The following is a 12,094-nucleotide window of genomic DNA, read 5'->3' on the forward strand; positions in this document are numbered from 1 at the left end:
AAAACCTTCACCGTGGTGCTAGGCTTTTCTCAGTATACCCATTGTCTGCATATCTGTCTCGCCTGTGAACTGAGTTCCTGACACACAGGAGCCGTGCCTGCCTCTATGTCATCACCTTCCGTCAGGCACCTGTTAGGTACCTCATGTATTTGATGAAAGAACAAATGAACAAAAAAAGTTATACTCAGAATGCGTGTTTATTGCAAAAGTGTTTTTATATAATAAAGAACAAGCTAATTAAAACCACAGTGGAAAACTTCCCTCTCCCCATCTCTTCCTCCGCATCAAAAGGTTCATTTTGGCAGAATAAGGAGCAGTAGATGACTCTGTGTCATTTCCCACAACCACCCACTTTTATAGAGGCTAGCATTCATTTTGGTCCTGGCGTGATCGACAACCTGATGAACCCAGACAAGACTAAGATAAACTACTTGTCCTCCAGTAGAATAAATATTTCAAATAAAGTCAACCCAAGAAAGTCAGGCCAAACAGCTATTGATTGCTAAAAGCCTGAACTTAAGCCCAATGAATATTCCAAAGTTCACCTCCATGCAGCTTGCCTAAATGGTGATCAATATGCAATTACTGCCCCCTTTAAATGTGTCTTACACTGCCTACGTGAAGAAGAGTTTTACTTTTTAAAGTAAACCTGTACTTTTTAAATCTTTTGTTTGTTGAATTTGCTTAGGCAGGAAAAAGAGAGAGAGAGAGACTTGGCTAAGTCAGAGTCTTTTACCTTTAGTATTTCCAACAGTTCTGTGTTATTTGTGAAATGGTTTGAATGTATGCTGCATGGTAACTGAAGGTGCCCTGGTACATGATCGTCCTTCATCTCAGGAGGCCTTTCCCTAGTGACTAAACAATGAGGATATAGCTTGGTTTCCTAATTTCTACTCACATCATTATGTGCCCTAGTCATAACCTTTGCAAATTCAGGTTTGTGAAGTAGGATGCTCAAGTCCAGCTGCAGTGAAAACAAATAGATTATTTGCCTAGTTTCCTGTTAGAATTCCAGCTTGGTGTCTTTTTTTTTTTTACCAGTATGGTGTGCAAACTCTTTGTCATCTTTCACTTACACCATTGTCATGGTCTCCTAACTGTCCTCCCTGCTCCCCAGCTCTGTCTTCGCTCTAGTGCCTTCATCACATGGCTGTCAGAGTAAGGTTTCTAGAATGTATCCATCTAGTGCCCTCCTTTTCTTCAACATCTCATGGCTTCTCAACATCTGTGGCATGGAGCCCAGGGGCCCTGGGCAGCACATCTAGGGCCTGTTGTGACCTCTGCCTGCCTCTCCTTAGTCATCTGCTAACCCCAGTCATTCACAGCTACCTCTGCTTTGCCTAGGTGGCATGCTCTTAACAGCCTCCTATACCTTTGCACATGCTGTGTACCCACACTGTCACCAGTGGCTTCACTCTCTCCTCTCTGCCTGGCAAATGCTCATTCTTCCGACTGTGTTCAGATGTTATCTACCGTCCATGTGACGCCTTCACTGACTTCTCCCAGATAAAATTAATTATCTCTACCTCTCACCTACTTGGACTTAATTTCCGCTGCTCTGGGCTTTTGAAATTATTTATATTTAACTGTCCTTAAATTGCTTAAAGACAGGGAGCTTAGAATTACCAGCAGCTTGTATAGTGCCTGCTGCATGAAGGCACATGCTCAGTAGAAACCTTTTTTTTTCTTTTAAACTCAGTAGTTGTGTTGAATGTCATTTGTGAGTATTTGTGGGTTTTGATTAATTCTATGGCAAAGGGAGTAAAGGTAAGAATATTTATAATACATCCTTGGTCTTTTGAGGTTGGCATCAAGTAAGATGTCCAGCTTTGCTCAGTCCAGGTTTGCTAGGACTGAGAGGTTTCCCAGGATGTGGTACTTTCAGTGCCAAAAATGGAACAGTCTCAGGTAAACCAGGATGGCTAGCACCAGCAGGCCCTGTCAACAAGTTTTTTATGTACTCCCCTTTTTTCCACTCACTGGGACTCAATTTTGGCTGGCTGGTCTGACATAGATAAGCATGCCTTGTCATCCTTAGCACTTTAATAATGCCATGTCTTAATAGTGTTTCCTCTACAAAAGACTCTCCAAAGGGATGCTATTTCTGATTCCTTTTCTTTGGCTTTCAGGTGAGAAATTGGGTGAAGGGCTTTGGGTTATGTTATTACCACCTTTGTGGTAAGGCTTGCCTCCCCTTGCCTGATAGTCACCTTACTCCATCTTCCATTCTCCCCTTTTATATCTTTAGTATCCTTATCACTGCTGGCTTCTTGATGCTCTAAAAATATGACTGAATTGTCCATATTCTTAAAAATAATAATTAAAAAAAATCTTACCCCAGTTTTCCTCTTAAGCTGATGGACTTTCTTCTCCAGGCTTTACTAGGAGTAACTCACACTCACCCCTCTTACTCTCTGACCTGCTTTGAAATATTTACATATATATCTTTCTTTTCCTGTACTCCCCCACATATACATAATCTCTCTCTCCCTCTAAAGTAACTAACGCATAATGGTCTCAGAACAAGTATGTTGAATTATATCTTCTTAACTCCTAGAACCAGTTCTTTACTTGGAGGTCTTACTGTGTCATACAAGGCCTTTGGTATAGCCCATGTTTTCCCCTCAGATCTAAGCTAGGAATACTGTTCCTTTATGCTTCAAAAATGCCAGGCTTCTGTCTCTTCTTTGACCATGCCAGCCCATTTCCACCTTAGGGCCTTTGCATGTGCTCTTCCTTCTGCCTTTAATGTTGTTTTGCCCCTAAACTGTACAAGACCGATTCATCTCAACACTCAGATCTCAATACAGATGTTACCCTTAAAGAGTCCTTCCTTAATAACCTAACCTAAAATATCCTCTCCTTTCATTCTTTTACATTGCATTATTTCCATGACAACACTATCAAGTATCTTGATTTTCCATTTGTCTCCTGTAGTTAAGAATGTAAGCTCCATGAGGACTGGGACATGATCTGTCATATTCACATGAGATATATCCAGTAAATATTTGTAGATTGAATAATACGTGGGGGAAAAAGTTATTTGCCGACTTCTACTTTTGCCTGATGATTTCGTATTAATTTAGTCTCCCTAAATAGATTTACATGTTTTTGAAAGCAGAAGCCATGTTTTAATTTTTGTTTTTCTCTTGTGTCTACTACAGTACTGAGTAATTCCTCAGTAAATACTGAATATTGGCTTGGTTGGTTGATTTACCAGGTACACTAAGATATGAAATGATTGACTTGTTCCTATCTCATAGAGTGTTAAAGAAAACACTATAAGGTTATAGAAAATTATACTCCTTAGAGAACTGTTTGCAAGAACAGTAGCCAGTGACAAGGGAAAAATCACTTTTATTTTTTCTTGAAAACAGTTTAACTTTCCTAAGTCTAAAAAGTAATACATGTTCATTATGGAAAAATGAAAGATACTGAAAAATAGAGAAAGGAATAATAAGATGCAGAAAGCATTTGACAAAACCCAGCACCTTTCATGATAAAAATAATACCTAAACTAGGAATAGAAGGGAACTTCTCCAACCTTTCATATTAGAGCATCCACAAAAAATCCACAGCTAATATCATACTTAATGGTGAAAGACTGCGTGCTTTCCCCCTAAGATCAGCAACAAGACAAGGATGTCCGCCTTTACCACTTATATTCAGCATTGTACTGGAGGTTTTAGCCAGGGTAGTTAGGCAAGGAAATGAAATAAAAGGCATCCAGATTGGAAAGGAAGAAGTAAAACTGTTTCTGTTTGCAAATGATGTTATCTTGTCTGTAGGCAATCCTAAAGAATCCACCAAAAAATTATTAGAACTAATAACTGAGTTCAGCAAGGTTGCAGGATAATATAAAGATTAATGTACAAAAATCAGTTGTATTTCTGTACACTTGAAATGAACAGTCCAAAAATGACACTACAAAGACAGTTCCATTTACAATAGCATCAAGAATACAATACCTAGGAATAAATTTAACAAAAGAAGTGCAAAATTTATACTCTGAAAACTACAAAACATTGTTGAAAGAAATTAAAGGAGAGCTGATAAATGGAAAAATATTTCATATTCATGGATCAGAGGCTTAATATTGTGAAGATGGCAGTACTCCCCCAAAATGATCTACAGATCCAGCACAATCCCTATTGAAAAGCCAGCTGACTTCACTGTAGAAATTGACAAGCTGATCCTAAAATTCATATGGAATTGCAGGGGACCTAGAATAGCTAGACAGTCTTGGAAAAAAGAAGAACAATGTAGGATTCCCAGTTTTAAAACTTACTACAAAGCAGTGGTTGGTAATCAAGACAATGTGGTACTGGCATAAATTAATAGAATATATTTGAGAAGATAAAACTGTGTGTCTATGGTCAGCTGATTTGCAGCAGGAATACCAAGACCATGGAATGGAGAAAGAATAGTCTTCAAAAAATGGTACTGGGACCATTGGATATCCCCATGCAAATTAATGAAGTTGTACCATTATTTCACACTACATACAAAGATTAACTCAAAATGAATCAAAACCTAAATATCAGAACTTAAAGTATTAAACTCTTAAAAGCAAACGTAGGTGTACATCTTCATGACATTGGATTTGGCAATGGTTTCTTGGCTCTGACACCAAAAACACAGGTAACAAAAGACAAAACAGATGAGTTGGACTTCATCAAAATTAAAAACTGGTGTGCTTCGAAGGATACCATCAGGAAAGTGAGAAGGTGGCCCCTAGAATAGAAGAAAATATTTACAAATCATATATCAGGGACTTGTATCCAGAATAAAGAGTTCTTGCAACTAAGTAATAAAAAGAATTAAGCTAATTAAAAAATGGGAAAAGGATCTGAATAGCCTTCACCTATGAGATAGGAACAAGTCGATCATTTCATATCTTAGTATACCTGGTAAATCAACCAACCAAGCCAATATTCAGTATTTACTGAGGAATTACTCAGTACTGTAGTAGACACAAGAGAAATAGGTATTTCTCTGAAGAAGATATACAAGTTTGTAATAAGCACATGAAAAGATGCTTGACAGCATTAGTTATCTGGGAAATGCAAATTAAAATCACAGTGAGATACCATTTCACACCCACTAGGATGGCTAGAACCAACAAATCAGCTGACAAGTGTTGGTAAAGAGGTGGAGAAGTCAGAACACTTATACACTGCTGGTGGGCATGTCAAATGGTGCAGCCAGTTTGGAAAAAAGTCTGATGGTTCCTCAGAAGGTTAAACATAGAATTACCATATGCCCCAGCAATTCCACTTCTAGGTGTACATACATCCAAGAGAAATGAAAACATATGTCCACTCAAAAAGTTGTACAAGAATGTTTTTAGCAGCATTATTCATAATAGCCAAAAGGAAGAAACACCCCAAATGTTCATCAGTTGATGAACAGATAGACAAATTGTGGCATATCCGTACAATGAACTATATAATTCAGCCACAGAAAAGAAGGAAGGTACTGACACATGCTACAGCATGGATGAATCTTGAAAACATGATGCTGAGGGGAGGAAGCCAGCACAAAAGACCACATATTGTATGATACCCCTTACTTGACATGTCTGGAATAGGCAAAGCCGTAGTGACAGAAAGTAGATCAGTGGTTGCTAGGGTGGGGTCGGATGGGAGGGGAGGGGGCGTGGCAGCTCAAGAGTAGGGGATTTCTTCTCAGGATAATAAAGATGTTCTATAATTGACTGTGGTGATAGTTGCACATATCTGTGAATATACTAAAATTCATTGAATTGTACATTTTAAATGGGTGAATCGTATGGTATGTGAATTATATTTTGATAAAGCTGTTAAAAGAAAGAAAAAGGAATAATAAGGCAATTCATAATCCCACCACCCTGAAATAACCTCTGCTAGCATTTTGAGCTATTTCTTCCCAGTCTTTTTTAATACATATTTATCACATAATTGAGGGAATGTTTCATATAGAATTTTGAATATTACCCTTTGTGCTTATCATTCTGGCCATAGGAATTCGTTCATTCTATTATAGACTTTCCTAATTATTAACAAGTATATAATATTCTGTGCAGATCTATCATTATGTAATAATATTCTCATTGGTGGACTTTTAAGTTGTTTTGTTCTTTCCTTCTTTGTCCCCCCATTTTAATGAGTACACCCCCCCTTTTTTCGGAGACCAGAACATCCCCATGAAGTGCCTTATATGAAACTTCTTTTGTTCCCAGAGAAAAGAAGATCTCCCGGAGCAGTGCCCTGAAAGTGCTGGACCATGCCATGATTGGACCCGAGGGCACAGACAATTGCCATAAGTTTGTTGATATTCTTGGCTTACGAACCATCTTTCCCCTCTTTATGAAATCTCCCAGGAAGATCAAGAAAGTAGGAACCACTGAGAAGGAACATGAAGGTAGGGTTCACTGGAGAAGTCAGCCTACTTTAGGTGCATTAAGAAGAATGGGGGGAATGAGAGCTACTTTGAAAAACTGTGATGTGTGGTTGAGGAGCGGACTCTGAGACCGGAAGAGTGCCACCTTTTTCTTTTCTTCCCATTTTCTATGCATGAAAATGCAGCCCGGAGACCCCAGATCACTGATGGTCTTTGTTGCATTGGTTCTCTGCTTCCTTAAATCCTAGTGGTTTCATTTCCTTCTGGCCTATTAATAAGTCTGTGCGTGAGGGTTTTGTTTTCTTCACTATAATTTGTAGTGAGGTGTCTCTCTGATGGAAGACCCTTTTGAAAAGAGAAATGAGGTGGCAACACATGTCACCTCCAGAGTGGTGCTTTCATGTATTTCTGTATTAAAGTATGATTCAGCCAACATCAGGAATTGCCGAAATAAACTATTTACAGCCAAGGTTCCCCTTTTTATGTTTCTCCTCCCTGATGGTGCACACTCCCAGCAAAATGCTGCCATGAATTTTGATGTTGTAACCAGAGTAGTTATTGCTCGGCCGATCTCCTCCTGCTATTGTCTGGTGGCCTGCTGCATCCCTCCCCCCCATAAGTAGCTGCAGTGCAGTCTGGAAGGCCGGGAATTTATGAGCATTGACAGTTCTGCTGGAGACTAACAGACACTTGCACTGGGGAATTTACATGGTTGGATGGTTATTTTAAAGTGTGGGGAGGGGGCAGAGGAGCTGGTGTGTGTGAGAGAGGAGGAAAAACCTGAGCTGATTGGCCCATTTGGTTGTCTTGTCAGAAGTTAATGTTTGTTCCATGGTTTGGGTGATTTTTTTTTTTTTTTGTCAGTGATTGGTAGAATTGGTGTGGATATCTACAGGACTTTTTGGATTCCTCACCCTCCTGGGTAGAAGTTCGAGGGTTCCTGTCTATCCCTTCTCAAGTGTATTTGGCTTAGCCTTTTCCAACTCAGTGGCTAAAGGGAAAGTGACGTGACTGTCTTCAGTGGTCACTTCCAGCAGTGTCTTCTCTGATCACATCAGCTCTCCAGAGACAACAGTAAGTCACGCTGGGGGTGGAACTGGCAGGGCAAAAAACTGGACTTGAGATCTGAGAACAAGGAGAGAGTTTGGTTCACCCCCGATCAGTTATTGGCCACACACCAGCTGTGAACACGTTAACCCCACTGCCAGTCTGTTTTCTCTCCTCAATGGGAATTTAGCAAAAATGAGGCCCCGGGAAAGTGAATGGGTTGTTTTGGAGATCTAAGAGACAAAGTTTTGCAGACAGTCATCAGTGATTGGACAGCTGCCACATTTCTGGCACTACTGGGTTATGGGCTCTCTTATTTAGGCCTCACAACCTCCGAAGTAATCTGGTTTTTAGGTAAGGGAATCAGCTGAGAAAGGAACCAACCTGTGGTTCTACGGCTCACTGGCTGTGTGACGACAGACCTTTTACTTAACTTCTTTGGACTGCATTTTCCTTTCCGGTCTGTAAAATGAGGAAACTAGACTAGTGAACTAGAAGCTCTGATACCTATACCTTAAGATTCTGAGGCACAGGCCCTAGTTGTCAAGGCTTTGTCCTATCATCCAGGAAACTCACCGGAAACTGTGCCGTGGCTGACTCGGGATTCTGTTGAGAGTCCTGATGCACCTTGAGCGTGCTTGAAGAACGGTACAGTAGGAAAACAGCCCTTAGCAGGCTCTTGCTCTGTGTGCATGGTACTGAGTAGAGGAAAAGTGACAGATTCAGTGAGCAGCTGTTTCCTTCTGAAAAATGTGCCCAGTGGCGTGGTAGTAACAGTACATTTGCTTTAGAGTACCCGCATTAGAAATTTGATAACATTGTATTAGTGAGGGCAGTGGCTTGGTAAGACAGCTCCTGGAAGGCATGTTTGGCCTGTAGTGGCTGGTGAGGAGGAGCTCCGCATTCTGAATACACCAACTCCCAGGCAGAAGAAATGAACCCCAAGGAGAAAATGCAGCCCTGGGCCCCCTCCTGCCCCTGCTGGCTAGCTGGTGCTGCTCCTGGCACACTGGCCCTCAGGCCTTGATGGGAGCGTGAGAATGGAGGCAGAGCAGAGTAGGGCAGGGGCACATGGTGCAAGGTTTCTTTGTCCTGTCCTGTCCTCTGGGTTATTCTCCCTGTGCTGGCCCTTCTGATGCAAGTGGACCAGGTTTGTGTAATGAGTTAGAGCACAGCAGCCTCAGGACCACCAGGAGTATCTGCAGACATGCCCAGCTCATTCTTGCCCCCAGGCTTCTGCCATGCTCTCCCCTCCATCTGCAGCAGTTTTCTCTGACCTGTCTGTCTGGATGCCTTTCAGTCATCCTTCAGGTCCTTAGTTTTTTGTTTTTTGTGTCTTTTTAAGACTTATCCATTTTAGAGAGAGAGACAGAGCATGAGAGGGAAAGAGAATCCCAAGCAGACTCTGGGCTGAGCACAGAGCCCAGCACGTGGCTCGATCTCACAACCATGTGATGACAATCTGAGCCGAAACCAAGAGTCAGATGTTCAACCGACTCCACCACCCAGGCACCCCTTCAGTTCCTTAGTTTTGATGTCACTTTCTCAGGGAAGTATATGATGAGCCCCTAGACTAGAATAGAGCCTCCTATTACATGGAGTCTTGGTCCTAGGACTTTGCACTGATAGCCCTAAGATTATGGAACCAATGGCCTTGTCACCTCTGGGTCCCAGGGCTTAGCCTGGTGATCCACATGTGGTAGACGCACAGTAAACATTAATTGACTGCATGAATGAACAACCACTTCTCTAAAGGACTGATGGTTAAGCACAAACATGGATTTGGGACTCTCCCTAGAACCCTGCATGGCTGAAGTCAGTGCAGTTGACTTTGGTAGATTGTTTGAAAGCAAAAACAAATGGATTGCTAGCCATAAGTTTTACTTTATTTCGTTGGCTTTGAAATTATGGCAGAAGCCCTCCCTCCTTTAGAGCCATGCCCTTAAGAACCACATCTGAAATTGAATAAAGGAAACCTCATTTAAAATGGAGTGAGGCCAGAAGGGGGAGCTGCCATCCCCTAACACTTGCTGTCAACTGCAGACCCCAACAGGAAGAGACATATCTTGCACTCCCCACAGGAAGAAGCTTATCCTTTACTACCCCAGAGGAGGAAGAAAGATTTTCCCCTTGCCCAGCAACAGCCTAGCCAATGAAGAGCCACTATACTCCAAACTCCTGGTTTATATGGGTGTACTTTTGTTTATAACATCCCCTCAGGATGCACCCCCCCCAATAAAAGAGCAGTCTTCTCCTTTGTTCTCTGGACTTGCTTACAGTTTTGCCATAGCTTGAATGGCCTGAATTGTAATTCTCTGCTAATCCTGAGTAAAACCATTTTTGCTGGTAAAATAACTAACAGTTTTATTTTTAAGATACCGTACAGTATGTACATTATGTATAGAACTTCCTTATATAAGTGAGACCACCCTGTGACAAACTTCTTTTGGTAATCCAACAACTCCTAATTAAGCACTATGGGCTGAGAATTAGCTTGCCAGTCCAGAACCTCTAGAGGGCTGCTCTGTGCTCCCTCCTATTACATGGAGTCTTGGCCCTAGGACTTTGCACTGACAGCCCTAAGATTATTTCTTGTCAAACCCCAGGGACTCGTCACATAAGAGAGTGAACTATCTTTAAGTTCATTCTGGTCCAGTCTCAGCACTTGTCACCTCTCAGCACCTTCCCCCAAACTCTTAGGGTGGCGGTATAGCCTGATGTGGTACAGATAGATGTACTACTTATCAACCATGCGATCTTCCTAAACTCTCTGAGCCTTAGTTGCCCTGTCTGTGAAATGCTAGATCTACCACATGAGGTGGTTGTGAGGGTCAGGCGAAATGACCTATGTAAACTTAGTGTGGACCTCAGAATAGAGTAGGTACATTGAGAAGTACAAGTTCTCACCTCTACCAATCCTGTCTCCACTTCTGCCCATCGTGGCCTTTGTCCCATGCACCCGTTCTCCTTAGGGGTCACCAGGAAACCAGGGGGCCGAGGAGGGGGTTGGTATGTGACTGGGAGAGTTGAGTGGATTTTACTGGCCTGCGGTGTAATTACTCCATGATAGCTGCGTGAGACGGGGCAGACTGCTTGTTGATGGGCATGTCAGGCGTCATGATATGCTAAATAGTGGGGTGGCGTAAAAACAGCTGTGTTCCCCAAGCTGACAGAAGGGGTTGGGAGAGGAGAATCTCTAGATTAAGGTGACTCCAGAGGGGAGGTAAGAAGCCAAAACCACCGTTATGGCCTAGAATTGCTGGTAATTTAGTTCCGCTTTTGTTGAGTTGGGCTGAGAAGGACAAGAATTACTGTAATTGAAATCCTTTCAGGTTTGCATAATAAAACCTTCAGAAATAGATCAGGGGAGGCACATAACTTCGGGGTTGGGTTGGAAAGAAAAAATTTGCCCTTGGGTATAATAGCATGATTGGCTGCCTCCTTGATTTTATAAGGATTAGTACAGTGTGCGTCGCCTCCTTGGTTTAACTGCTTGAGAATGGGAGGGAAGAAGAAAAGAGCTGGGATCCAGAAATGGCATTTGACCTTTACTTCTCGTCTCTTTTAAAATTCTTATTAAAATAGGTCTAATTTTCCTTGTATTGCTTCATTAGGTAGGTGAGTTACTGAGTTTGTAGCAGTTCTAGTTAATTGTGCTGTTTTAACATGGTTCCCCTGGAGGCTGTTTCGAGCTTTAAGGGAGTGAACTACGAAGCAGTGTGTAGGTGTGTGGTGGGCATGCTAGGCATAAGCCCACATTCTACCACATCAGCAGTGACAGCAGTTGATAACAGGTCAGTGCTTTAAAGAATGCTTTTCTGTCATCTGCAAAGAATTGTAAGTGATTCCAGTGGACTCCATGCATCAGGAAGTGTGTAGTTGCCTGGTGCTTCTCGGACTCCCAGCAACCAGGAAGCACAGACCAGAGCTCCTGCCACCCACCTGCGTTGGAAGAGGGAAGTGGCAAAACCTTTGGTACCATCAGCAGAGAACTGAGTTTGGTCAGCATCAGTGAAAAAGAAACATTTTTGATGCCTCCACAGTGGCTTGTGGCAATGACATGGCATCGTTTGGGGCTGCCTTTTATCAGGGATCCTGCTATGTTCAAAATTTAACGAAGACAGGAACGAAATTCTGGGGGATGTGTTCTTCCCCGGTATTCCATCTCCAGATCCTTTTCCTTGGCTTGTCCCTGTCCCTCAAGCGTTCGGTTTTGCATGATTTGGCAGTGTCATCCCTCAGTTGTGTTTGTGTTTTACTGTTTATACTGTCCTTGATTTCATCTACTTCTTGCAGCTTTAACCCACATCTCTTTGCTGTTGATCCCCAAATCTTCCCAGGCTCTAGGCAGTTCAGCTAATTAACCAGCAGACAACTCCATCAGACAGGCCAACTCAGCTCATTCCTTCATTGCCCAAGGCTTATCTGCTTTTCCTGTCTGGGTAATGGTCACAGCACCACCCTCCACTCCACCACCCAAGGCAGAGATCCATGCACCATGCTTCACTCTCATAGTCCCCACATGTAATTGATCATAAGTCCTGCAAATTCTGCCTGAGTCAGTCCTCTCCAGTACCACTGACTCTGCCCTTTATCACCTCTCCTGTCACTACAGCTTTAATAAGTCTCTCTGCCCTAGCCTCCCAGCTCTGCTGTCCCCTCAAAA

General features: G+C 42.3%; 1 protein-coding gene across 1 annotated transcript in view; it reads left to right on the forward strand.

The window, feature by feature from the left end:
* CTNNBL1 (catenin beta like 1) overlaps positions 1 to 12,094 on the forward strand; it is a 161,247-nt gene that overhangs the window by 91,658 nt on the left and 57,495 nt on the right. The window contains exon 11 of the mRNA XM_028118615.2: positions 6,221 to 6,402. Coding sequence (XP_027974416.1) covers positions 6,221 to 6,402 — 182 coding nt within the window. The remainder of the gene's footprint in view (positions 1 to 6,220; positions 6,403 to 12,094) is intronic.

Source organism: Eumetopias jubatus, unplaced genomic scaffold (assembly GCF_037043125.1).
Source record: "Eumetopias jubatus isolate StellerSeaLion01/CBP00866 unplaced genomic scaffold, mEumJub1_p1.0 scaffold_9, whole genome shotgun sequence".
Lineage (NCBI taxonomy): Eukaryota > Metazoa > Chordata > Mammalia > Carnivora > Otariidae > Eumetopias > Eumetopias jubatus.